At 35.9% G+C, this 27,766-nt stretch overlaps 1 protein-coding gene across 4 annotated transcripts in view; it reads left to right on the top strand.

Annotated features, from left to right (window-relative positions):
• Positions 1 to 27,494, top strand: part of USP33 (ubiquitin specific peptidase 33) — a 37,589-nt gene extending 10,095 nt beyond the window's left edge. The window contains exons 5-24 of one of the 4 annotated variants that reach the window (XM_038145013.1): positions 1,168 to 1,320; positions 2,518 to 2,617; positions 5,492 to 5,561; positions 6,778 to 6,891; positions 7,563 to 7,641; positions 9,676 to 10,096; positions 10,488 to 10,628; positions 12,125 to 12,237; positions 13,228 to 13,400; positions 13,506 to 13,606; positions 14,190 to 14,223; positions 15,002 to 15,047; positions 15,702 to 15,882; positions 17,112 to 17,238; positions 18,562 to 18,731; positions 20,086 to 20,167; positions 21,462 to 21,570; positions 23,170 to 23,272; positions 23,996 to 24,064; positions 26,303 to 27,494. In XM_038145013.1, coding sequence (XP_038000941.1) covers positions 1,168 to 1,320; positions 2,518 to 2,617; positions 5,492 to 5,561; positions 6,778 to 6,891; positions 7,563 to 7,641; positions 9,676 to 10,096; positions 10,488 to 10,628; positions 12,125 to 12,237; positions 13,228 to 13,400; positions 13,506 to 13,606; positions 14,190 to 14,223; positions 15,002 to 15,047; positions 15,702 to 15,882; positions 17,112 to 17,238; positions 18,562 to 18,731; positions 20,086 to 20,167; positions 21,462 to 21,570; positions 23,170 to 23,272; positions 23,996 to 24,064; positions 26,303 to 26,460 — 2,544 coding nt within the window. In that variant the 3' untranslated portion in view covers positions 26,461 to 27,494. Of the gene's footprint in view, positions 1 to 1,167; positions 1,321 to 2,517; positions 2,618 to 5,491; positions 5,562 to 6,777; positions 6,892 to 7,562; positions 7,642 to 9,675; positions 10,097 to 10,487; positions 10,629 to 12,124; positions 12,238 to 13,227; positions 13,401 to 13,502; positions 13,607 to 14,189; positions 14,224 to 15,001; positions 15,048 to 15,701; positions 15,883 to 17,111; positions 17,239 to 18,561; positions 18,732 to 20,085; positions 20,168 to 21,461; positions 21,571 to 23,169; positions 23,273 to 23,995; positions 24,065 to 26,302 lie in introns of all 4 variants that reach the window. The other 3 variants (XM_038145015.1, XM_038145014.1, XM_038145011.1) reach the window with 3 other exon arrangements.
• Positions 27,495 to 27,766: the final 272 nt, after the last annotated feature.

Here is a 27,766-nt window from a genome sequence, read left to right as displayed (position 1 = left end):
AGTGACATCTTTGTCTTGATTTTCTTATTAGTTAATTTTAATTTGAGGATAGTAAGCACTTTTCTGGATTCTTCTTCAATAAATACATCAATGAACTTATTAAAATCAGAGAAGTGAGGTTGGCATGAATCAACTTCTGCTTACTCCAGTTTACACCAGCAAGGCTCCCTGTACTGCAGATAATCATGTTCATTGTGCCCATTCCAAGGACATCATTAGGCCATTGCTCTGAAGTCTTTAATTACGTATGGATCTGAAGCTGCAGAATTAAGCATATTCTTGTGTTTAAAATTGTTTGACTTATTTATGTAAATCTGATGGTTTTAGTAGGGGGGAATTCTATCTAATGAGGTTTTAGCCCACTTTACATTAAAAACATTGTTCTTGTACAAGATTTTGTTAAATGAAGGGAGGAGAAACTTGGGCATCCTGCAGCAGTAGTAGTATTTTCCTAATTTCTAGCAAACCCCTTATTGTATATAAACTGGGCTGATACTGACATGAGGAAGAAACACAGGAAGACTTAGTGAAAGTATTTGGAGGAAAATAGCAATTGTGTGCCCAATCTTATATTAAGGAGGTTAAAAACTATTAAGATTTGAAAAGAAAAATGTGCATCATCTGTCAAGTTTACATTGCTTCAGAGTGTGAAGCTGTCAACAAAGTAACTATTTGAGTCTAGAATTTTTCCTTTAATATGATGACTTGTTACTGTAACTGAACTAAATTTTATCTTAGTCTTCAGATTGCTGCAAATAGCCTGAATTTCTTGCAGCGAACCAGTAGAAATAAACATCATAGAGGAGGTAGCTCCCACTGTGGTCAGTTACAGATATTCTTTGAAAACTGGTTCGTTGTGAATTGTTGTAGCACTTTTAACAAGAATAGGAAGGCTTGCTTCTTATTTTTTTAATTACAGAGGCATGTCAGATATGAGTGTCTTAGATTCTGATTGCATCTTATTGCTAGTTTGAGTGATTTGTAATAAAAATGAATGTTTGTGCTAAAATTTAGTAACGGAATTGATCTTTTTTAATATTCTAACACGCATACTTGTTTCATTGTTGAAAAACCTAGAATTTCAAGATATCTATTCTAGCTTGCATGTAGCAGTATCTAGTTATTCCCAGTTTCTGAATCCCAGTTGTGGTTTTTGTTCTGTTTTAGGAGACAAAGCACTGTCTAACTGTCAACCTTACTACTCTCCGTGTTTGGTGTTATGCCTGTAGTAAGGAAGTATTCCTGGACAGAAAATTAGGATCTCATTCTCCACTACCAAGTACAAGATTGTCTCACCAAGCACAAGAAAACAGTGTGCAGGTATTTTTTAACCCAATGAAACAAAGGCAGCTGTAGCTTTGCAGTGAACATTGTGTTTTCTCTTAAGTGAGAGACTGACTTTTCCTTCATTCTTGTGGCTGAACTTCTTATTAATTCCTCTATATTTTCATGAAACTTTTTTGGCTTTACTGGCATCAATAGTGTTCACTCTGATCTTTTTTATCTTAGATAAGTGTTGTCTTGGAAAAAGTTACACTGCAATTTCTTAAGTACAATTGTTTGGAATAATGCTTGTAGCTGGGAGAAGTGTTATTTCTTTATTGCGTGTGTAATGTAGTTACATAAACATAACAGGTAACTAGGTTAAAAGTCACAAGTAGAAGTAAAGTATTTCTAAATGTGTTCAGCCTGAGACATAGAGCAGTAGAAGAGAGATCATCATGCACAGGTTGAACAGAAAGATGGGCAGTTTTTCATTCTGTATAATAGAGAAATATATTTACTTCAAAGTTTAATATGAATGTGATCTGATCATTTTCTCGTAAACTGCCAGCAGTTCAATTGGAATATCACAACTGGAATTTAAAAAATTCTGTTGTCTAAAAATTCTTGTCACTTGATATAAAGCTGAGTTCAGACTTCTGAATTTCTGTTTTATTATATTTAACCTTCTTTAGTTTTCCAAGGAAACAGATATAATATGCAGAAAAATCAGTGGAACTTACAAAGTCTATGAAGCATTTTGTTCAGGGTTTTTATTTATGTGCTCACAAAAAGAGCCTGTAATTCAATAAATGGCTGCCTGTGTACTAGTTTGTTTCTCTATTTGTACATTTTTCTTTCAAGAGTTTAATTTGTCTTCATTAACTGTAGTGAGCCATCTGGTGGCACATCAAAAACACCTACATGAGCTTAGGTGATAACTCCTGCCTTAGCTCTTCCATGCTGACTGCTTTGTTATCCAGGGGGAAGAAATACCATCCCCGGCTTTGTTTTGGTTCTTCAGCTGTTGTTATAAAAATCATGCAGTGATCTGATAACAGAAACATGGGGGAGTTCTTAGTAAACCTTCTCAGGGTACCTGTGAAATCCTGGTGTTCTCACTTCCTGTGCAGTGGGATTTCAAAATACATTCACATCATTTTCCAGTTCTAGATTTGTTGGTAAAATTACACATAAGCTTAATTAAGTGGAAAAGTGATGAATTAAAGTAAATGTTCTTTTCCTCCTTTGAAGGATTTTAAAATACCCAGTAATCCCACACTGAAGATTCCATTAGCAGCTGTATTTGATGACTTAGATATAGAAGTGGAAGAAGATGAATTGAAGACCAGAGGTAATAAAAGCAAAACCCTGTGCATTATTTTTCTGCTCCAACTCGGGTGTTTATTTTTAGTTTCACCTTTCTTGCAGCAATCTTTCTTACCTTCAGAGCAGAGGCTGTTGCCTGAGTTTGGATATTGCCAAAGCATGTTGCAGTAATGTTCAGTGCAGTTGGTATTGTAGCCATTCTGGTTCAAGTAGGCTTTTTTAAAATCTGTTCTACTGGTTTTGCCTCTTTGACCTAAAAGATTCCTGATTTAAATACTTTCCTGCATTTTGAATAATCCTTTTCTGAGCCTGTAGTATACTAGTGTGGGGCTTTGGTTATTTGTTTTCTCCTTGACATAATTGATTTCATGCACTGCCAAACTTTCTTATATCAAAGATTACCACCTTAATACTAAATCTAATGTAAAGATGAAATTTATAGTGATGAAATTCCAAACAGTGAAGTTTTAATCTTTCATTTCATAAGAGAACATAATAATTACTGTTTCTTTAAAGCCTCTAATTATTATTGCTCATTCTAATAACTATGTGTGTATTTGATGGTAAAGAAAATATTGCTAAATACAGTTTTTTCAGAAAAATATGACTAGCAGATTGTTGAGCTGTTATTTTTGAGATACCGTTGCATATGTCAAAGCAATTTTTTTTCATCAGTGATGAGAGAAAAGTTATTCTAATTTATGCATGTGCCGGTTTTGGCTGGGCAAGAGTTAGTTATCTTCAGAATAGCTGCTGTGGGGCTGTGTTTTTGGATTTGTGCTGAAAACAGGCTCATCATGTAGAGATGTTTCAGTTATTGCTCAGCAGGGCTTACACACAGTCAACCTTTTCTCTTTCCCACAACACCCACCAGGGTGTGGGTTGGGGGTGTACAAGAAGTTGGGAGGGGACACAACTGGGACAGCTGACCCAAGTGACCAGTGGGATAATCCATAACGTGGCATCCTGGGAGAGGAGGAAGGAAGATTGGGACTTTCAGACTTAGGGTGTTTGTCTTCCTGAGTGACGATTATTCATGATGGAGCCTTGCTTTCCTGGAGATGGCAGAACACCTCCCTGTCTGGGGGAAGTGGTGAATGAATGTCTTGTTTTGCTTTGCTTGTGCAAACAGCTTTTGCTTCACCTGTTAAATTGTCTTTATCTCAACCCATGAGTTTTCTCACTTTTACAATTCCCTGCCCGTCCCACCATTAGGGAGTGAGTGAGCAGCTCTGGGGCATTGAGTTGCTGGCTGGAGTTAAACCACAGCAATGGGTCTCATTTCTCCTTCACTCAGATTTCCCTCTCCTTAATCTGCTGGCATTGGTCAGAAAACCTGCCTTGTCCCTTCTGTTGTCTGGCACAGTCTTACAGGATGTGACACCACCCCACTAATATGCCATCTGCCCTTACATCATTACACCATGTGTTCTATTCCTCGTTAGTTTCGCCAACCAATGTGTCTATTTGTATATTTTTATCTTTTCTTATATTATTAATATTTTGGGGAATCTAGCATACCTTGCAATAATATACAATTAGAATTACATTAAAGTTCCCAGTAATGATGATGTGACTTTTAAGACACTTACTCAAACTGAAAGGAAGAAACTTCTTTAGCTTTGTTTTAACTTTGCTCCTAAAATTTCTTTTGAAATGCTTTTGATGAAGTAAACATTAGAATATACCTTCCCAAGAAAAGAAGTCTCTTTGAAAACTTTCCTTGCAATACTACAGGCTGAAAAAATGCAGTGAGAGTATCTTCCTGAAGTATGTGCTGCTTCTAAAAAATCTGATATAAAATCAAAATCCTCTACCTGTTCTTGCTTTCCAGTTTCAGTATAAGAATGATTGTTCTCTTTGTAGCAGAGTTTGAAATGCATGTTCAGATACAGGAAGCAGGACTGTATTTCCATTCAGACAGATAGAAGGACATTTTAAAACTTAATTTTGTAGTCCTGTCTATTAGAAATTGTAACTGAAGTAACCCAAGTGGTTTTCAGATGCAGAAAGATTTTATTAGTAACTTTTATTTTTCTGCCATAGACCAAAACTACCGGGAGAGTTCCTAGACTTCAAGAATTGCATAGTCATCAGTACTGATTGCTGAATGCTTGTCATGATTTTTAATTTTTTAGTCTTACTGATTCTTTGCTTAGAAATGTTACTGTTCCCTCATACAAAATCAATTTTATTTTGATATATTACTTCATTAATATAATGCTTTAGTAGCGATGAATAGCATAATTCATAATTATGGAAAGAATATATGTCAGTTGTAACTTTCATGTGTGTGTAAGAGGTATATGTCATTATCTGTAAAGAATGTAAACAGTGTGACTTAGAAAATAAACAATGTATGAAAGTCTAAATTGAGCAATGTGTTAATAAAAATAAAGCTATATCATTGGAATAGAAAAGGACTAATTGCAGGACTAGCCTGGGATAATCACATGCTTAGCAGGTTTTGAATATTGAGTGTTATCTGATTTAGTGTGAATTTGGGACAGAAGAGTGAAATCTTAGGGAAGCTTTTGGTAATGTGATTAGTTACAAATGCAGCATAGCAAGTTTACCTGAACAGGTAAGTCATTAAGCTGAAGTAAAACTTTGGTGTTGATAAACATATTTTAAATTAAAATCTGCAGGTGTCATAAACCATGAAAAGTTAGTAAGATGAAATACAGTCCACTTGTCTGAAGTGTTCTTTAGTCAGTTGAGATCAGAACACTTAATTACTACTTCTAGTTAGATTGGTATTAGTTTAGGAGTCCTATGTTTCTTTTAGTTGCAATTCTGCATTATAATTGGCATCCCAAGTGTTCCATGAGTATTTTGATTAGTATATATTTTCTAGGAATTATTGGATTAATAGATTTATATTTATTCTGTTTTCCAGGTCTAACAGGATTAAAAAATATTGGAAACACTTGTTACATGAATGCAGCTTTACAAGCTCTTTCCAACTGGTAAGGAAAATGACAGTTAATGCAATTTTATAATTGCTTATGCATGCATTTTTTCCAGATGGACTTAAGGGGTTTGGACAGATGCACTACCATGAAGGAACACAGATAGTTGTTGAATCTGTCTTGTATACTGCAAGCAATTTATTATGGTATATGGGCAACTCAGCTTTTTCTCTGTTTCATTCTAATGCCTCCTAAATAAGAATATATGCAGTTTTAGAGATTAGTAGAAAATCTGAAAAAACCTACATAAAAAGCAAAGGAAATGCATAAGAATAAACTCTTAATTTAAGAAAAGATATATTAGGATCAGAATTCAGTTGTTACTAACAATGTATCTGGAGCATTCTGTGCTAAGTCATGTTAGGAATGATGGAGTGCAAAATCCCATGTCATCCATGGGAATTCTAGACAGGTTCCTGAAGGAGAAATCTACATCAGTGGAAGAGACGGGGACAGTATCCCAGCTGGAAAGCTTCCTGCAGCAGGAGTGGCAGGGTGATGGCAGGTCCTGAGCAGGTGTCCCACGGGGTCACTGAGAGCCACAGGCCAAGGGCAGGCAGAGCTAAGGGCCTCGTTGAGGCTCTTTGATGATGCAGAGGAGAGCTGAGGCAGAGCTCTCTAGAAGATAACGAAGTGAAAAGGCACCACGAGGAAAATACTTTGTTGAGAAATGCCAAATTTTGGAAGTATGCTGGGATGTTACCTTTCTTGGAGAGAAATGGGTCCAACATATATGAGGGTTGTGACTTCAGAAAGGAGGTTGAAAGGAGAGGAGAGAGTATGTGAGTTGGCAACACTGCATGAAGTAAACACTTAAGCATAAATTATTTGCCTACACACATCTTGCGGCACTGTTGGATTCTAGAGAAAAGATTTGTTTGGGATGGTGTTTATGGACTAGGCTTGTAGTGAGTGTTGCTGGAGTGGTATGTGTGCACTTCTGTGACAGCTTTTAGGAATTGCCTTGAATTTGAATCCCATTAGACAGTTCTGGTGCTTTGACAAATGTCAGAGCACAGTTGAGGAGCAGCGTGGCTGGACTGCTGAAGTTGTCCACCAGGAAATGTTTGGTTGCAGTGTTTAAGAACGTAGGAAGTGGAATTGTTCAGTTATAGAATAGCATTACTCTTATGACATAATCCTGGATGAAATGCAGATTTCCTCTTGTATTTTAACAACCTGAAAAAATTACTGTTTTCTTCTTTTTTTTCAGCCCACCTTTGACGCACTTTTTTCTTGACTGCGGGGGCTTAGCCCGAACAGATAAGAAACCTGCAATTTGTAAAAGTTACCTCAAGCTGATGACAGAACTGTGGCACAAAAGCAGGTATTAAATCATTTTGGTGATGAAATGATAATAAATAGATTCCAGAGTAATGTGGGATGCATTAATCTGTCCTAGGTTTCTAATTTTTATTTCATGTTTTCACAAAATTCCTCTAAAAAAAAAATTAGGAAGGAAAGACTTACTTGCAGGAGTCAAGCACTCCTTATAACCTGTTCTTTTTCATACATACCAAAGGTAGGACAAGAAATAGATTACATTACAAGCATTAAGCTCTTAAAAATGCTTATATTTGCCAGAAATAAATTAAAATTTTTAGCTGTTTTATCCTCTCTTGTGTCCTTCGTTCTGTATCAATGTTTTATCAGTTTCTCTTATTTCCTTATATGGAATTTGTGTAATATCTAGCCAAGAAAATTCTTCAAAATATAAAAACAAAGGTAAAGAAACAGTAATTGTGCACAGAGCCAAGAGTATGATCTGTCATCTGACTGCCTGACGAGAAATGTGCCATAAAAGGCATGATACAGACACTGTTTCAGTTGGGTAACAGGTTTTTAAAAATTGTGTAGTTAATAATTCAATGCCAGTATTATGTTTTGTTAATATTATTTGTGTTCAGTTGCAGGTAACAGTATGATCCCAGTAAAGATAAAAAAATCCATTTAAATTCTTTATTTTTCAGTGTTTATATATTTAAAACTTTTTTTTAGGCCTGGATCTGTTGTTCCTACTGGTTTATTTCAAGGAATTAAAACTGTTAATCCAATGTTTCGAGGCTACTCTCAACAGGTAAAACTTTCTGATGTCTTTTAAATCTGCCTAAGCCATAAAATTATCTCTTAATCAGAAATCTAATGCTTAAGATACCTTACTTCCTATATTTGTTTAAAACAAATGCAACATGAACTTTAGTTAATATGACTTGAATGTAGATCATCTGAAATGGAATAATCAGTAGTAAAGTCATTTTTTATATTATATCAAATTCTCAAAAGGCCTTCAATGTAGAATAACTCCTTTTCTTTCAGGGAAATTCAGGTAATAATATCTGAACTTCTCCTTTGTGGGAAATAATGCTGCTAATGTTTGAGCAGTCCCAGAAAATAAAGATGTTAAAAAATAAAAAATAATACAACAGATTTTTAATATATGTCTATCAATGATGTTTTAAAAAAAATACACAGTATGCAGTTTCCATTTAGTGTCTTGGAAAAAAGCCCCCCACCATTTGTGTGTTATGGGAGCCACAGGTTGGTGGCTTGATTATATAGCAAAGGCATTCTTCAGTTGCTGCTTCATACAATATCTTGGTGCATTCATACAGTGTGGAGTGCTTCATTAAAAGCTTTAGGACTAAGTGAAAAATTTAAATCTTGTAATTAGAAAAGCTTACTAGTGTCTTCTGGGAATCTGTATTTATTAATAGGAATTTTGCTGGTTCCATTATATTTCGTATTTGTGGAGTGAAGGATTAGGACACATGTTGTAATGTTCAATTGCTGCATGTAGCTGTAAAGTCAGTGTTCAAATACTAAGCTTAATGTTCTGTAATCTGCTCATGAATTTCTGAAGTGCCACCTAGATTTCTGAAAAAGCAGAAATTCAGCCTTGATAACCAAAAATTAACTGTATGGAAACTTAATTCTTGCAGCTTTGAACGCTGATGAAAACATCTTTCTCCATGCAGAGCAACCCTTAATGAGAACCTTTTTAGGTTAGGCCTGGATCATAGTTCAGTTGTATGTTCAGCAGGTTTCATGGCAACAATTAAAACACAGCAGGGCTTTTGTAGTCAGCACTCTCCTAGGGCAAGTTGTGCAGCCATGTCCAATCTTCAGGGAGAAAATTACATTGATCAATGAAGAATGTTTATCTCTTAATCGGTGTCTAGATGTTTTTGTTAATTTTGTTTTTTTGTGAAAGGATTGCCAGCAAGTAGGCACACTGGGATTTTTTCATTACCCAAATCCAAACTCAGTTCTAGAAGTTGCAATTTTCAAGAAAAGAAATGTTTTGTAGTCAGCAGTTTTGAGCTTAATAAGTAATTGCTGTGATAGATGGGAACATTGAGCAGCAAAAATTACTATTATGAACAACCATAATACAAAAAGGAAAACAGAAGAAAATAAAAACAGTAGTAGTTGCCAACAAGAGGCTTTTGTTTTCTCGAATACCTGCTTTATTGGATACTTCCTGTTGCCAAGGACCAGGCAGCTGCACAGATTGATGAAATTTGGTGGCTTTTAGGATGTTTCCAAACACAAATTAGACTTGTAGTATTACAGCTCTTTGTGGGAACACATTTGGGAAATCTTGTTGAGGCTTTAGAAGAATTGCAGTATTGTTGGCAGTGTGATGCATTGGAAAGACAGGCTAAGTAACATCACAGTAATTTTACTTCATACCCAGTGAAAGAAAGCAAGGCTCTGGTTGATTTTAATGGAGCATTTTATCTCTAAAATGCTCCACTGCAAGCAGAGCTTGGGTCTGACCATGTTGCTGGTACTTCTTTGAGTTACGTTTATCGTTCCAGTAAGCTGTGGCAGCATTTTTGCTGGTATTGTTAAAGTAATTTATTTTGGTAATTGGAGTGTTTTGGAGGAAACTTGTATGATAAGATTACTTGTGACATGCAAGAAATGTATGCAGGAAACATACATGGTCTGGAAATGAAAGTGATTTTGAACAGTAGACCTGGGACAGAGGAACTTTCTCTATTCTTCGTTAACAGCCAGCTTTCATTTTAGTTATCTGTATCTTTTCTGATGTGAATATATTCCAGAGAAAATAGAGTAATATGGTAAAACTTGTTTAAAATTCTAGGACGCACAAGAATTTTTGCGTTGTCTCATGGATCTGCTTCATGAGGAACTTAAAGAACCAGTTGTAGAACTGGAAGATGCCCAGCCTATGAGTGTTGAAGAGAGTATGGAAGAAGATAAGAGCCAGTCAGACTTAAACTTTCAGCCCTGTGAATCCTGTGGTAACTGTGATAAAACAGAAAATGACACAATTTTCAAACCTGTCTTAGAGGATCCTGCAGAAACAACCATGTTAATTCAGGATGATGATAACAATTCAGTCACTTCCAAAGACTGGCAGAAAGAAAAAATATCAAGCAACAAACTTAAACGAGCAAATTCTATGGAAGACTTGGAAAAAGACACAAACACTGCTTCAGACACCACTGAATTTTTAAATAACCAAGGAACCGTCAAAGTACAGATACACAGCAGATTCTCAGGTAATACATTGTTGAAGTGCAATTAAAATAGCCAACATCTTAGCCAGAATATCTGTGGGAGTAGAGGTGAGTTGTAGAATATAGTAGAGGTTTAGCTCAAGTAGGGTAGGTGGTTTTACTTGTAAACCATGTCCATACTTAGTTAATTTTTTCAGTTTAGGTCTTCTGAATTTGATTTTAATTCCCTTGGCAAGCTAACTCTTTGTAAGGTTTCAGATAACCAGAAGAGTGGGGTTGTTTGTTTTGTTCTTAACTTCAAAGGAGCTGAAGTGGTGCTACATACCTAAATGTCCAGTGGCCTGACAGTGTGGTTAACTAAGTTACGTGACCACTCTGTCTGTTCATTCTGCAGTAATTTTTTTCACAGAATTTATGCAACTCTGAATTGCAGAATACATCAATGACGTTCACATGAATGACGTATCTGCAGCCCAAACACCATCCTCAGTTGAAGGGATGAACACGCGCTTATCAAACAGCCCTCCAAAATCATTCCCATCGTGCTCTTCACTGGCACAAGTCCACAAAAAAGGTACAGTCTCTTAATTTTCTCCTTCCTGGTACTGAATTACTCTGTATTATAGTTTTTATTGTGTTTCTTATGTCTTGTAACAATGCAGGGTTGTTCCTAAGAGGGTTTGAGCCCTTTTTCTGGTGGGGAGAAGGGAGTGTTATGTAAGCTGGGCATGCAAGATTATTCCCTATATTTCTATAATCTTCTGATTCTTTTGAAGCATGAATAGTATTTGCCTCTATTTTAGGAAAGCAGAATATTATTTTTAGACAATTTTCTCAATTGCACCAGTTTATAGAGAAGAGAAAGGTGTGAGAAGCTAGGACTCCCAAAGGTAATGCTCTCCAGACAATTATTGGTTCAGAGAAGCTCATTGGTTCTTCAGCAGAAGTTCAGTAAATCACAGTTTTAGTCAATTAAGGTTTAAGGAGCAAAGTGTAATTGTACTGTAGATAAACCTATAAATGCTGGCTGCCTCATGGTTGTTAATGTCCCTGCAGTGCTGAGTATTTCTTTTGGCACTGCAGCAGGATGCACTTATGAGCGTCTGGAATATTTAGACTTTTACTGCCTGTCAATTTAAGACAGTGCTGCTTTAGGGCATGAGAAACAATATATAATTTTATTTTCCCTGATTTGTCTAACAGTAGATTACTTTAGGCAAAGCTTGTCTTTCAGAGCATGCTTTTAAGGCATTGCACCAAACCCAAACCAAAAACAAATACAACTTTAATATTGTGATCCTGCTTCATTCAATAGCCTGTGCAGATATGTTCTGAGCATTGATGTTATCTTTTTAATGCTTTAGCATTGGCATTGCATGACAGTGATTTAATGGACTTAAATCATTGACTGCCTTGCTTTGTTTGTTCAGCAGCTTTGACGCTGCATCTGTGCTACTGTCTCCAGTTTTGGCTTCGCCATTACAGGAGGGTTTTAGACAATCTGAAGTGAGTCTGTCAGAAGAGATGCTCGATCACTTCTGCTTGCCCAGGAGAGGTTGAGAGACCTGGGTTTTTTTTAAAAAGCGGCTGTTGGGCTGGACTCCGGTTGTACCTGTAGTCTGCTTCAATCCTCTGTCATCAGTGTTGTGATACAGTAACCTTGTGATGCTGCTCTTCAGCCCAGCATGGTTGAAACTTCCCAAGAAGATCCAATCAAATTAAGTGTCAAATAAAATGTTCCTTTTTATACCTTGGGGGATTCCTGCCAAGATAAATCCATCATGTAGCAATAGGCTGTAGACTTCAAGACTGGCAGTTGGAGTTTTACTTACAGAGGCAAATGTTTCTGATGGTTTTCCCCAGCTGCTTAAGGAACCCACATGAATTGCCCATAATGGCAGTAATGTGATCTTGTAATTCCTAGGAAATATTTAGTAAATAGAAAACAGGGCTTGGCTCATAATTTAACTCTGAACATGAGACTTCTAATTATATTACACAAAGCTGAAGTGTAATCAGAATCCACTGTACTTTGCCTTACTGCAGCATTTTACTTGTGTCATGTTACAGTTTCAACGGTATCGTCACCAAAAAGGAAGAAGCGCAAGAAGTACAGGAGTGTTATCTCTGATATATTTGATGGGACTATAATAAGTTCAGTCCAGTGCTTGACCTGTGATCGGGTAAGAAGAGAGGGTTCTGTCTTTTAATATGTTCTCTAACTGCATTATGAATACAGTCATTCTCTGGTAACTTTATATTCTTTTGTGCCAGATTTCCTCAGAAGGTTGAGGTGTTTCATACTCGTTCTCTCAAATTGTAATAGTGGCTACTACCAGCACTTTGTGTTTAGAATAGCTTGTATTCATTGAGCTGAATATTTACTCAGAGCTGAAAAAAAACATTTGGAGAACTGGTTTACAGGATGAAAAAAGAAGCTTGCTCTTCAAATTCATTTAGGTCTCATTAGTTTTTAATAATGCTCTGAATATCCTCATGCATACATGCTACTGTTCTAAGTTCTCAGGTACCTAATGTTTCAAAGAAAAGGCAGTGATCTAACATAGTGCTGTAACTGTCTTATCAGATAGATTGAGACTAACAAAATAAGGTCATTCAAAGAATCCAAGTAAAGACACTAACTTTTGCAATTATATGAATCATTAGCTGCTTTCTGAAATTGTGAACAAGTTCAAAAAACAAGCAAAAATTTCTAAAATGTGTTTGATGTTTGACTCTGTGACTGTGTGAGGAAGAAAATGCACAGATGGGTCTCCCTTGCAGCGAGTCCAGTTACATCAGGTCAATATAATGTCAGAGTAAAATACCGTGGAAACAATGGACTGAAGCTTTCTGAAACTATTTTGTGTAACACAGCCTGAGGCAAAAATCATAGTGCTTTGTATGACTGATATGAAGAAAAATAATAATGACCTAAAAAATGTTTCAGTAATAACTATGTGCAAGTTCATTCTAAAATGTTATTTTTCGGTTCCTCTTTTTTAGAAAATGAATTCTTGTTAATGTACTTTTTTATAATTAATTTCCTACCTAGTGGAATTTTCAGTTATGCAGTGACTTGGTAGTTACTAGTGAACTGTACATAATTCAGTTTTATTAACCATTTCTCTTCAAGTTTAACTCCACTGTGTTTCATTTATTTTCTTCCTTAGCTGTCTGTAACCCTGGAGACCTTTCAGGATCTGTCCTTGCCTATTCCAGGTAAGGAAGATCTTGCTAAACTCCATTCTGCAAGTCATCAGACATCCCTAGTCAAGGCAGGGTCATGTGGAGAAGCATATGCCCCCCAGGGATGGATAGCCTTTTTTATGGAATACTTCAAAAGGTAAATAATATTTACCTTGTTTGATTCAATTATCTATTTTGAAATTCTAGTTTCTGCTCTTCTGGCAGAACATTTGTTGGTTTTCTTTCTTTTCTGTCAATGATGTTTCAGGTTTGTTGTCTCATGTGTTCCTAGCTGGTTTTGGGGTCCAGTTGTAACGTTACAAGATTGTCTTGCTGCCTTTTTCGCCAGAGATGAGCTCAAGGGTAAGAGGTTAATTACCTGAACATGTTTCTTTTCTGTTTTTTCCCTCCTGTCACAATGAGATGATTAATATCTTCTTAGCTTAATGCAGTTAAGCAGAGGCCACCTGTTAAGGTGTAATACAGTCAGTCCTTGTTTATTTGGGACCATTCATTTCAGAAAGGTAAGCTTCTCATTCAGCTGAGTATTTGAGATAAATGCCTATGAAAGCTGCTTTAGAAATGTCAAGTCAATCTGAATTTGGTTTAGTGAAATTGTATCAACTGAAGGGTCATAAAAATTTCAAACTCACTATATTAATATTCATTCTCATAACCTAAATTTGGACATAGTAAATTATTTCCCTTTTAAATTATATAGCATCGTCTCTTCAGATTGTACTGTACTGCTTCATAGTTGAAGCCATAAAGCCTAAGAACCTCTCCTGTAGTTGCTGTGTCAACACTATTATGACTGTTAAACATTGAATGCAACCTAAAGATAAATTCCCTTGACAGTTTTTTCTATCAAATGTACACACACTTAAAGGATAACTGTTTGAATTTAGAGAATGATGGCTGGTTTTCTTCTCCCTGATATTTGCAGGTGATAACATGTACAGCTGTGGAAGGTGTAAAAAGTAAGCTGGCTTTTACTTTTGTTTTACTTTGTCTTAATTTGAAGTTCTACTGTTTCTGTTAGTCAAGAGACATTTACGTCTGTTGGGTATGTCCCCATACTGTTCATCTTTTGATACGACCGTGTGTACTGACTGTCAGAAATTCAGTATTCCCAAGGAATGCTTCCCAAGGAAGCACCAACTTACCCTACCACATGTACTTAATTCTTTCTCATGCCCTTCCAATTTAGATGTAAATTGGTTTTGTTTGACAAAATAAAAGCCTTTAGCCCTCTCTAATACTAGCAGCTTTCCCCTGATATGCAGTAGCTCACTAAGATGTGTTAAATAACTAATATATGGCTTTAAATACTGAAGAACCAAGAAGCAGAAGTGGTCTGAAGACTGCTTGAAGCCCTTTATGGTACAGGAGCATTATTCCTTCTTGTATGTGTAGATAATTTCTTAGAAGTAAACTTAGTTCATTTTTTTTCTTTTGCTGGATAATCAGCTTTCATGAAGCCTCAAGTTGTTTCCTCTATTTTAAGAGAAACTGTTAGCTAGTTGGGACTTGATTGTACTTGATGTTTTGAATTTTTCAGCAGTACAGATTGTCTTGTCTTACGAACCATCATTGTTTTAATCATTTTGGCTACTCCATGTCTAGTCTACATTCCAGAAATATTTTGGGTTTACTAATGCAATTTTCAGCTTAGGCTTTTGCTGATCTAGTGCAATAAAGTAAAACCTTTTCAGAATTAATTATTGGTTGTTTTGGTTTGGTTTTTCCTTTGCTTAGGTTAAGAAATGGAGTGAAATTCTGCAAAGTGCAAAAATTTCCTGAGGTACTGTTACAATATGCACTTTAAAGCACTTTTTCTGCATGATTAGGAATGTGGTAAATGAGTTGCACGGAGTAAATTATGTTTATAATGCTGTGTGATGGAAGTCTGTCTTCATATTGGCATTTATTTAAGAATGTGAGCAATGTGGTTGTTCACCCTGTAAGAAAATAAATCTTGTACATGACAAGTACAGGAATGGTATTTCCCTGTGTTATTACTGTTGGTCTGCAGGCAGTAACAATATTTCTATTTTGTGTTAATATATATACTACTGTTTATACTGTAGGTCACAGAATTAAACACCACAGCCAGACTGGAACACTTTTCTGTAATAACATTTGTAACTTTACATTTAGAAAGTAAACCTGTCTTACACTTCAAAGCATGAGTTGATGTCTGCAATAATCAGGAGGAATTCGTGTCCCTCATTACAAGGTTGTGTAATATGTGCATTGAGAACGGTAGATTTTTCAGTGCTGCATCAATGTTAGTAGCCACAGCTGATTAAATCATAGAGCTTGTGAATATGCTTGATGTCATAGGGAAAACTATTCTTTTTGGATTATAGAAGGAAAAGATGGTGTGCACAGTTTAGGTATTGATTATCAAATAGCATGTATAGTTCTTGACTGAATCTGTCAATCCGTCTCACAGATTCTGTGCATTCATCTCAAAAGATTTAGACATGAACTCATGTTTTCCACAAAAATTGGGACCCATGTGTCCTTTCCCTTGGAAGGCCTTGACCTTCAGCCTTTCCTTGCAAAGGACAGTCCAGCTCAAATCGTGACTTATGATCTCCTATCTGTCATCTGCCACCACGGAACTGCCAGCAGTGAGTATGAGCTTGATTGTTTTATCTTTGCAGTTGGTACCTCAGCACTCTTCTCCAAGGATGATAACTATATACTGAAGGGTAAATAGATAAACAGTGGTAATTAGAACGTGTAAGATGAATGCTGTGATTTTTACCTTGATTTGGAAGATTTAAGGCTTGCTCTGAAAGAGTTGGCACATCTTTGAAATTAAATGGCATGCCTAAATGAAATTGAAGGTGGAAAAAAATTTAACAGGTCCAGGAATATTAAGTAAGAAAACTATTGAACAACATATATGTACAAATAATGTTGCCAGCAGATGACCAGTTGATCAGCTGCTCTACATAACTGCTGTTCATGTCAAAGCTTTAATATTTGCAAACTGTTTACAAAGCACTACAAAGATACCAGTAATTTAAAAAAATATGTTCTTTTGGATGATCGCTGCCATTTAACCCCAAAACAGGTGGTAACTGCTTTTTGTGGGTAGTGATGAGTAGCTGAATAAACATCTTATTGCTATATGTTGAGGTAATTTCTGCCTAGATGATTTCAGTATTTATAAGATTTGGAAAATAGGAGAAAGAAAACATTTAAGCCATAAATTATGTAGATTGTTTTGGAAGTTACCCCTCCTACTTCTCAGACCTAAAGTATCCATTGTTTGAATTTTTTTCCCTTTATTTTTGTTTTACTGGATAGTTTTTCAACTTCCATTTAGTCCTTGAAAGTCATGCTTCACATAATCAGTTTAGCAGATATTTGATTATTTACTTATTAGCAGTTAAATATGTATTTAAAAATAGTAATATTTTAAAATATATTGTGAATAGTCTTTGAAACACATTTAGTTATGGTTTTGATATCATGTAGCTGTTCCATATCTGTGCTACTTTCTATTATAAAGCATACAAAGATTTGAAAAGAGTTTGTTGTGGGAACTGACGAGGGTTCAGACAACCTTTCTCTGAATGTTGTGGTTCAGGAGTGTATTAAACAGCATGCTGCTTGAAGAGTGCAGGAATGTGCTGAAAGTAGTGTTCAACTCACCACTAGCTAACAGAAATTTTTTAAAAAGCCGATGTTGAGTTTGACAGGAGTTAATTTCAAAGTCATATCTGCTAACGATTCTGTTTCTCCCATTTAAGGCTTGGTTTTTTTTTATTACTTAGTTCCTTTTTATGTGTTACAGAGTAAAATGGCAGCTCTAGACAGTCTTTGATAACTCTTGCTTCCTGCACCCTAGGTGGACATTATATAGCTTATTGTCGCAACAATTTAAATAACTTGTGGTATGAATTTGATGACCAGAGTGTCACAGAAGTATCAGAATCCACAGTGCAAAATGCAGAAGCTTATGTTCTCTTCTACAGGTAAGAAACACAGCAAAAGTGCAATCATACCCCTTTGAGTCATGGATGTAAATAACTTTTTAAGCCACTGGGCAGCTTTCAGAATTAGTTGCCCCATGAGAATTATAATGGAAGAATTTGACCAATGAGAAAAGCCTGTGCTGGAGAAAAACTTAATCCTTTAGTTATGTCCTTAACACTTGCTCTGTCAGAGCTGAAGTGTTTATGTTAAAATGAAAATGAAATCTGCATAGTAAGAGAACTTTAAGCATCAATTAAGTACTAGCCACCTTATTTTCAGTTGGAGGAAGGAAATTCTGTGCACAGGGAGGTTTTGCACACAAAGTTTTTAACTGTGAGAGCTATAACTGGAATTGTCAAAAGTCTTTATCAGATGGATGGGATGTAGGATAACAGAGGTTTTACTATGTTGTAATTTAATCCATTGTATTATACATTTTACTATACATTCCATGTAATGCTATTTATAGGCTATTCTCTTCCTGAGAATTTAAATGACATGTGAGAAGTCATGTTATTATCATCTTCAGTCTAGGCAACTTCTGTGCTTGAGATAATACAAGCAAGTCAGTGTTCTGATTTTAAATTTCTGGTACCAAGATCAAATTTCCACTAAAAGTTGGCTGCAAAATACATTGTGTCAGAGTTGCATAAAAACCAAAATGTGTTCTGAGAATGTTTGAACTTTCATTAGAAGCATTCCCACCTGCCACTGTTCAAGAGGAGCCCATGAGTCTCACTTAGTAGGCCTTTTAAAAGGAGTTTGGAAGTCATGCAGTATTGCCAAGAAAACCCACAATCAAAGATTTAGTATTCTATCATACTCAAATAAATACGAAAAGAATAGCATTAATAAATTTATGGCTTTAAAAAATATATCCACAAAAGACTACTACTGGCTTGGAGAAGAGAGATTCTATTTCATCAGTAAATGAGAGAGCAGAGTTACTTCCAGTTTACAGTGAGAAAAGTAGGAGGATACAGTAGGGGAATTACCTGATGTGCTTACTGTGTAACCCTACTGGTGAAGCTAAGGAAGGAACACCTGGCCAGGAGTGCAGCTTGCAAAGCTTTGTCTGAAACGCTGCAGAGAGGAACTGAGCAGATGGGCTCAGCCCTTGGGTGCTGCACCACCTCTGCAGCACAATTGGCTTCTGTCTTGCAGCCCAACTGTTTGCTTTCTTAGGCTGTGTAAACTGGGAAGTACAGACAAGGCCCAGGTAATTTACTTACTTACTGGCAGAGTTTTCTTTTCACAAGGTAAGTTATCTGCACTGTACACAAGGCTCTGTATTTGTTTACTGATTTCTGTTTCTGTAATAGAAAGAGCAGTGAAGAAGCACAGAGAGAGAGACGGAGGATATCAGGGCTGCTGAATATGATGGAACCAAGTCTTCTGCAGTTCTATGTTTCCAGGCAGTGGTTGAATAAATTCAAGACTTTTGCAGAGCCAGGACCAATTTCAAATAATGACTTTCTCTGTATGCATGGAGGTGAGACTGTAACTGTGAATCATTTAAGAATAATTTGTCAACTTCTAGCTATAACAGTGGTGTATACTTGTTTTAATTAAAGGAATTTGACTATCCTAAGTTCATATTATAAGTTCTTTGGTAAATTTTAACTACTAAATAAATTCTTTCTTATTTTACTATCTGACTAATTATAAATCATACTGTGTGAAGTTGTCTTATTTTTTTTCTCTGCACATTTGATTTTGTTTATAAACGTTCTTGATTCTTAAAGAGGAACAATTCCTCTTATCTGCTTGCTTCTTAAACATGTATATTCACATTTTAAAAAATTCTGTCACTGTATCATCCTTAATACTTTCATCTGCAAATTGAAACTGTTTTCTCATCTTGGGGCTATAAGCAGTGAGAAGGTTTGAAACCTGCTTTGGAAGAAATTGATCTGATGCAGACTATCCAATGCATAGCAGTGTGAAAGTCAAGTAGTAAATCTGTATTTTGTATAGGAGCATAAAAATTTTACCTTGTGCTCTATGCTAAAAAAAAAAGAGAACATTGCAGTAAGCAAAACACATTTGGGGAAATACCCATGTTTGAGTGCTAACAATCCAAGAAGTCATTACTATGTAGTACCTATTTTCTAATAAAAATAAAATTGCAATAGATTGGAAGATGGAGGTGCTGCCCCTGTTGCTTAACCAAAATTTTAACACAGGATGATTGTGTCCCTGTAGCCATCTACAGGGTACCTGTGAGGCCTTTGGCTTTCCCTCTGCAGGGCTGCAGCAGATGACTCTTGATATACAAGTGCCCAAGTACTTGATTTTCTGTTCCCAAGAATTCCTGCATAGTCCACTGTTGTTTACCATGTGCTTCAACTCAACACTGCTAATTCTGCAAGCCCCTCCGTTTCTGCCTTCCTCAAAATTTTTCTGCTCTCAAGTATTCATGCTGTTTGAAATAATTCCAAAATGTCTGCAGCAAATAAGTGAATTTTGAATAGACAGTTTGTTAGTGTTTACATTCATAATCAAGATATTTAATCATCCTGACATTTTAACTGTATATCTTAAGAAGCTTTTTGAACTCATTATGTAAAATGGATTCTAGCCCTTTAATTTTAGCCATTCACATAGTTAGTTTGCTTCTGCTTTTTATAAGCTTTTCAGCCTCATAAAAGACTAAAATCAGTGGTGTCTCTAAATACAGTGAAAGATTATGCCTAGGTAAAACACATTTCATGTAGTTTCTCTGAATTCTTTGAAAGGTTCTATTTTTTATTTATTTATGGACTTCTAACATAGTCTTCTCCCCTCACTAAAATCCACAAGTGTTTTTTTCATTGTTTGGGGGTTTTGTTTTTTTCCTTCTGCAGGTGTTCCTCCACACAAAGCTAACTTCATAGAGGACCTCGTTGTAATGCTACCTCAAAATATATGGGACAATCTGTATAGCAGGTAAGTTTGGAACTGTATTTGGAAAAAACCCAGTGATACAGTTTGTGAGCCAAGCAGCAGCATCAGACTTTAGAATTAGTGGCTCAGGAAAAAGACAGCCCTCTGGGCACCCAGCTGAGGGAAGGGGCTGCAAACAGCCAATTTATATAATTTCCTTTTGCAAAGTAAAAGACTGCATAGGGGTAGCATGTTATTGGGGTAGTACTTCAATATTAAAGGAATAAACATATATGGTATGTATGAAATAACACAAAGTAGGTCAGCAAAAGTACGCTTTGCAGAGGTTTTTTGAAAGAGCTCTCTGTATCAGCTTCCTGTTCTCTTGTTGGCTGGAGACAGCTTTTCTTTTATGTTGGCTTTGAATCCATAGCCTCAGCTGCCAGTACTGCTTCAAAATAACTTATATCTGAGTGTTCTGTGTTACTGCCCCACACTTTAATGTCAGTCAGGTTTGAGTGCTTGCTTACAAAGCAGGAATTCGTACAAGCTATGCTTTATTCTAAAGTAACAAAAAGCTGCAGAAGAGCTTTGCTGATGGCTTTCAACACTCTGTATTGCACTTGCATTTAATATTTTTAGCTGTTAATTTCCTGCCACCTGAACAATACATCTAAGGGTTTGGGGAGTTTTTAGTTGGTGTTTTAAAGTTTTGGTGCACACAAGTAAAAATTAAAAACAATGGTATTTGCGGTTTATTTCCCTTTTCCTATATGTACTGGATTGTTCTTCCATTATCCATTTTCTATATGCAAAAATAACCTTCTCAGGAGCAGTGCCCCTGCAGACTTCCATGGATATAATTTTACACAAGAAAAACCTGAGGGAAGGGTCAAGAATAACCTATTGAGAACAAAATAATAGAGGCTGGGGTCTGGGAGGTAGCAAATCTACTGAAGAGTCTGCAGTGGGATGGAGGAACATGTTTAAGACAGAGCTGGCTGGAATTTCCAAATGCGGTTTCTTAAAGGCCTTTGGTAAAATCACACCTGGTGTATATAGAACAATACTTGCTCACTGACATGTTCTCACCATAGTAACTCCTTCTGAAGTCTGTGATGCAGCTGAGTTTGAGATGGTTTCTACTGGCATGAGGCAGTCAGGACTTGCAAGATGGTCTTAGGATGGAGAACAGAATATTACTAGGAAAATAAGCTATGGCTTTTTGGGGTCACTGTGACAGGCATGTGTCAGCCTTCTGTTCATACTGACATTTGCCAAGTCTGCAGGTGCACGATCTTTTTACATGATGTTTTCCACAAGGCTCATTGTTTGGGGTTTTTTACTTTTACTGCAGATACGGAGGAGGACCAGCTGTTAACCATCTGTATGTTTGTCACACCTGCCAAATAGAGGCTGAAAGAATTGAAAAAAGAAGGAAAAATGAATTGGAAATGTTTATACGGGTAAAAAAGTAACCACTTATCCATTCTGCTACTGGCCAACACCTGACATTCATGACTGGACCCAAAGGATTAGTAGAATTGCACAAGAGATTCCCGTAACAAATGGACTTTATTAAATATCTCTATACCTATACACCACCTCATCTCTCCTAATGGCAGCAATGATGTTCTTGTGAAATCCCAGATAACTGCTTACGTGAAAATGTACTTAGAGAAAATTTTTAATATGTTTCTTAAATTGCTTTTTTATAGTATGGAAACAGCCATGTGAGCAGTTGTTCTTTATACACTGCCAGTGGTCTGTTCTGTTCAGTCTGATAAATTTTTTGGAGTGCAATAATACTGTGCCAAGAAAAAATTAATTATGATCATTAGTTCTAATTTTTTTAAAAAAGGCATTAGAAACATAAACAAAGTAAGTAATTCACTGTGAAGTAAATATGTTAGTATTGTAATGGATCTGTAAAATTAATATCAAGGAGCTACTGTATTTTCCCTGGTTAGAGGATTATGTGCTTAAGTCTGAATGGTGAAATAAGTAGTGGTAATGATTTTGATGTTCTTAAACCAAAAATGTGTTTTGAAGCTTTCAGTGAAAATAAGTGCAAAAACATTGGAGTTCCATTTCTGCTATCTCAGCTCATGAAAGGAAGAAAAATAGAATTGACTCTTTTTTTCCTGTTTGTCCTTTAATCACGCTTCAGAGATTGTCTGCTTTTCTAAAATTTTTAGGAGTTTTCATTACTCTGGATTACCATGGGATAGAAATTATTATTAATGACATTGAGTCAACCCCATTTGCTTTAGCAGTCAGTATCTTCCCAGTAAAAGCAGTGATTATTTGTGCACTGTTGTGCAAGTATTGTTACTGGTTAGTACACTGAAAATTCTATTGTTCTCTATAAAGATGGCTTTAGGGAATGATTGCAACACTTAGTCTATATGAAACCTTAAGAAGTTGTGTTGATGCTTTAGGTTTATGACTTCAAAGGGGAAATGTAGCTGTGTTATTACAGAGCTACAAAGATAATGGTTTAAAGGTTTAAGTGCCTTTTTGCTTGTTTCTTCATAATGTAAAAAGATCTGTAAGTCATGAAAAGTCCCAGTGTATTAGTTCACTGTGCCTTGCTTGAATTGTAATGCCATCTGCTCAACATACTTGAGGCAGAACAAACACAGATGAATATACAGTTTATTACACAAAGAACTTTCCATAAAATTATGGAAGAAATTTTTCAAAACACTTTTATTTTACAAAAATAAGATCTCTGCTTTTTTTGCTACTTGAAAGTTCAGCCTTCACAGTAATTATCTATTAGTGTTTGATGAGTAAGCACTTGTGCTTAAGAAAAACTTATTGCTGTTTTCAGGAAATAAAAGTAATTTCTCAACTTAATAGTAAAACAGCTTTTAATATGAAGGCTACCACTGCATCAGAATCTCATCTTGGGTGTTCACCAGGTGTTTACTGTTTTTATAGTCAGTGATTCTTTAAAATGTTCTGTTACAGTGTAATGGTATGGTGTTAGTACAGTTCAAAGAATTCAGTAGTTTAAAGAAATGAAAGTGAAAAAAACCAGATTTTTTTTTTCCTTGTAGCTTAATAGAGCATTCCAAGAAGAAGAATCTCCATCAACATTTTACTGCATCAGCATGCACTGGTTCAGAGAATGGGAAGGCTTTGTGAAGGGTAAAGACAGTGGTAAGTTGTGCCCCATTTCAAAATATAGGTAATCTTTTGTTGTATTGTTATTTGTTTCTGCTTTGGTAGAAAACCGTAGGAAGGACAGATAGCAAACGCAACGAAAGCTCTTAAACATCTAAGACACAGGTTTTATAGGTTACAAATACATCCAGGTTCCAGAACATGGTAAAATAATTTACAGCAATGGGATAATGGGATAGGGTTGGAAAGAATGTTGCTTGTTTGCAGGATGCTGATGTTAGAGGCAGCAGGAAAATTGGATCTAAGTACAAGGGGGAATGGATTTTGTTATGCAAACTGATAGATGATGCTGCAGCTTCTGGAGGAAAGGTGACCTTGTCAAATCTAAACTCAGATAGCTCAGCTGTACTGATGTCAGTTTAGCTGACTTCAGATGCCTCTAAAGTTTTTAAATGGAAACTGATAAGATGTTCTACAGTCTTGTCAGAGTCTGCTCTGGGACAGCTTTGGTAAGGGTAAGAATTAGGATTAATTTGTGTTTTATGTTGCTTGAAGACTTAACTGTAATCAGGAATGCTTTGGAAAACTTGCTCTTAATTAAAATGTGATTAGCTTTTAACAACTTAGAATGTACTGTTAAGCAGCAGAAGAACAAGCAGTAAACAAATGATCTGTTTTTCCTTCCCTTTGGAAATAGAACCTCCAACCTGCTGTTTGTTTTCAGCTCTCCCAATTTTAATAATTTTTCTGTTGCACTAGATCCTCCTGGCCCTATTGATAATGCTAAGATTGCAGTAACAAAATGTGGCAATGCTGTGCTAAAACAAGGTAAGTGTCCAATATTGCTGCAGCTTTATGCATTTGCTGGAAGTTTGGACAATCTATGATTTTCAAAAATTTATTTATTGTTACCATAAAATCAATGGCAGTTTATAATTAATCTGTGTCGTGCCCATTTTTGGGTGATCATTTTATTCTTAAAATTAAGAATTACTATATGCAATAGACTAATCCAAGAGAGTGCAGTTGAGAGTGTGGGAGGTGCAGAGTAACTTGAAAATAGTGAAAGTGTGCTTTGGCTTTGTATCATTTGGTTTGATGGGGGTTTTCTTAACGAAATTGGGAGACTGTTCTGTATCTGCATGTAGTTATTTGAGTCTTGAAACCTAATTTGAATAGAAAAACATCTCACAGAGAGGCAAAACCACTGTACATAAAATCTGTTGCTCATTTTTCTGCAAGTCATCTGATACTGCACGTTAGAGAAGTTTTTGCAGAGATACAGATTTCTTCATTATTCTTCAGAGCTAAATGCTCGATACCATTTATTTGGAATAGGTACAGAGGAAAACATTCTTAAATGACCTGCTTTAGGAAGTCTTTAGACTTTCTAGGAAGCTTTAAATTCATTGCAGCTCAGCCTAAAAGAAGAATCTGTATCAATAAGATTAACGTTTATTTAACTGGATTTTTTCCCAGTTTTGCTTAATGCCTCAGCATGCACTGGATGTACCAATAAACCTACCATAAACCTCACCAATTGTATAATGCCAAGAGTTTATTTTAAAAACAATGAGTTTTGGCACTCATGAATTTTTTAGTGCATTCTAATGATTTAATTAATTAAATGAATTTGAAATTTAATTAAAATTCAAGCAAATTAGCCAGTTGTTGGTTTACTTTCAGCTACATTGGTACACATTAGAGCTTGGGTAGAAATAAAGATGAATAGGATGTGGAAAATTTTTCTCATAAGTTGTAAGAGATGGGAATGCCACTAAATAGGGTCCAGTAGTACACATTTCTGTGATACTGTGCCTGAGTTCACTGTGCCTGTTCAGCTTAACCTGACTGGCTGCAGTCTGGCTGAGTGAGTGAAGATCTGCTTCTGTGCCTGCAGAGATGGAGTTGTTTCTTGAGAGCCTAAAGGTAAAAGAGTAGAAGTGAGGCATAACATCGTTAGTACTGGCATGGGATCTGCGTGATGGCTTCCAGAGGAAGCTTTGCGTAGGTGAGTTAGCGCAGCTAAACAAACATGCAGCTCTTTGTACCCTTCCCCTTCAGAAACTCTAAACAGATAAAGTACAACAGTGGGCACCACTGCAGCAGGTGATGAGGAGAGAGAAGTACAGGAGGTAGGAGGAGAAGTTTATAGTGCTGACTTCCTTTTTCAGAAGTATGAGGGTGCTGAAACAAGGCTTAACAAGACAAATTAATAATGGCTATCAGGGGAAACTTGCTATCAAGCAGGGTTTTGATATGCTAAAAGAAGAGGAGGCTTATTCTGGTACAACAGAAATGTGACCTCTCTGTGGGTTAATGTGAGGAAATCACTCAGTATCTGACAGATCCTTGTATTGAAACCTAGATCGGAGATGTGCTGATGCATCTTGTCTTTGCCACTGTAAAAAGTTGTGGACAATCAGAAATGCTTGTTGAATGCTGTTCTTGAGACAGGAGACACATCTCTAGCCAGAGCAATGGAATCACAAGCCAAGACTTTAATCAGTGGAGGAAATCAGGCTGATCCATCAGTGCTACATGAGCATTGCTGGAGCTGTTATTAGCCTAATAATAGTCCTTTGTCTCTGGGAATTTCACTGTGCTTCTCATACTTTTATTCTTTGCTATCAATATTAATTTCTCTGATGAAGCAAGAATCTTGACTCCTTGACCTTTACTGTGTAATTGATGTGACTGCACGTCCTTCTAATAATATGAATAATTGTTTCCTGAGTACCAAGATTTACTGGCTGTCAGCTTGATTGGTAGATATTAGACAAGATGTTTATCATAGAATTTTCATGTGTTTTCTGCAATTACTGCATAATTTAGAGCAGGTAGTTGTAAGAATCAAGAAGTATGAAACTAACACAAAATAGGTAATTTGGTTTGGCAGCTGGTGCAAGATAAAGCAAAAATAAAGGTTATGGTGTTAAATTTGGATCAGAACTCTTACAGTTTGAAATTTTAGTTTGGGTTTTTTTTTTTCCTTTTTGTGTATGCTTTGGACTTAAATCATTAAAGAATTATTCTAAATAGTAATTAAATCTTAATATTTTTCAGGTGCAGATTCTGGACAAATATCAGAAGAAACATGGAATTTTCTTCAGTCAATATATGGTGGAGGTCCAGAGATTATACTCAGACCACCTGTTCCTCCAGTGGAACCTGATATATTGCAAACAGAAGAGAAGATTGAATTAGAAACTCATGGTCTGTAGCTATTGAGAAAAAGATGAACTTGTAAGGAATCCAGCTTCCTTACAAAATGCCCAAAACACATTCCTAAAAGTTTTATTATGTCTGTTGGAGGCACAGCTCACTGGGCATTACATTAACTACAGAATAGTAAGTTGAAATATGTATTGCAATTTGTTTAAATAGCAACTGTTTCTCTGTTTTGGAAGGCATGTGGTTTGTACATTTTGGAATGTTTGGTCCATGGGAAAAATGTAATTTCTGAATTTTTTTTGCTAAAACTCAAAATCCTATTATATCCTTAGACTTGAAAAACAGGGACAAATTTTAGAGATGTTCAGTAACCCTTCTGATTCCTGATTGGGCTTCTGATATCTACAGACTTTTGCCTGTCTTAATTGTACAGTCTTGACAAGCCTAGGTGTGTGAGGAGTATATTTTAAATGGACTGTAATCAAAGATAAAGGATTTTCATTTCCTAAATGCTCAGGAAAAAATTGTCTCTTACTTTGCACTGTAAGTATATGAAATGGGTAGTATATAACATGCAAATACTTACTGTATTTGAGTGGCTCAAACATTAGGGTAGACTGAATAATGGTTTAGTCAGCAAATGTCATAACTTATTACTACTAAATTTTACATCTTATTATAGTCTTCTGTAACTCTATAAACCTGGGTAGTGTCTTTAATAGTATATGTGGCAAAAAGATTTAGTCTTCTCTAGGGTAACATTTGAGAGCATGAAGTGTGAAATGTAAAATTATTATGGACATGAGTGATATAAATTTCAGAAAATTAAATTGTCTGGTCTCTTGAATTACATTCGTAAGCATTTATATTTGAAGGATTTTATTGTATTGTTAAGAATTTTCATTGGCATGATGACCTCTAATGTCAGAAGCTGGATAAAATGTATATAATGCAAAACTTTATTGAATGATTCATATTGGAATGCAGAATGACACTTGCTCATGTTTTTGCCTGATATTGTTACCAAATAAGCAGCATTATTCAAGACTGGATCAATAAAAAAGAAAAAATTAACTGTGGAATAGGTGGGGGGAGCTTTCCTAGATTTTTTTCATTTATTTTATATATACAAAAACTTTTGAAGTAATGCTGTGGTAGTGCTCTCACACCCATACAATTATATTTTTTGACCATTTTAAGTTTAGACAATGATGTTGACAGTTCTAGTTCCAAAATAAGAAAATGCTGACATAACATTCCTCTGAATAATTTTATATGCAGTTTAAAAAACATATTGGTTTGTAGGACTTCGTGCTATTCTAGTTAAAAAGCCATCTATGACAGCCCTAGAGAAAA

Source organism: Motacilla alba, chromosome 8 (assembly GCF_015832195.1).
Source record: "Motacilla alba alba isolate MOTALB_02 chromosome 8, Motacilla_alba_V1.0_pri, whole genome shotgun sequence".
NCBI lineage: Eukaryota > Metazoa > Chordata > Aves > Passeriformes > Motacillidae > Motacilla > Motacilla alba.
Note: the sequence above shows the minus strand (reverse complement) of the source record. Positions and strands in the feature narration are given on the sequence as shown.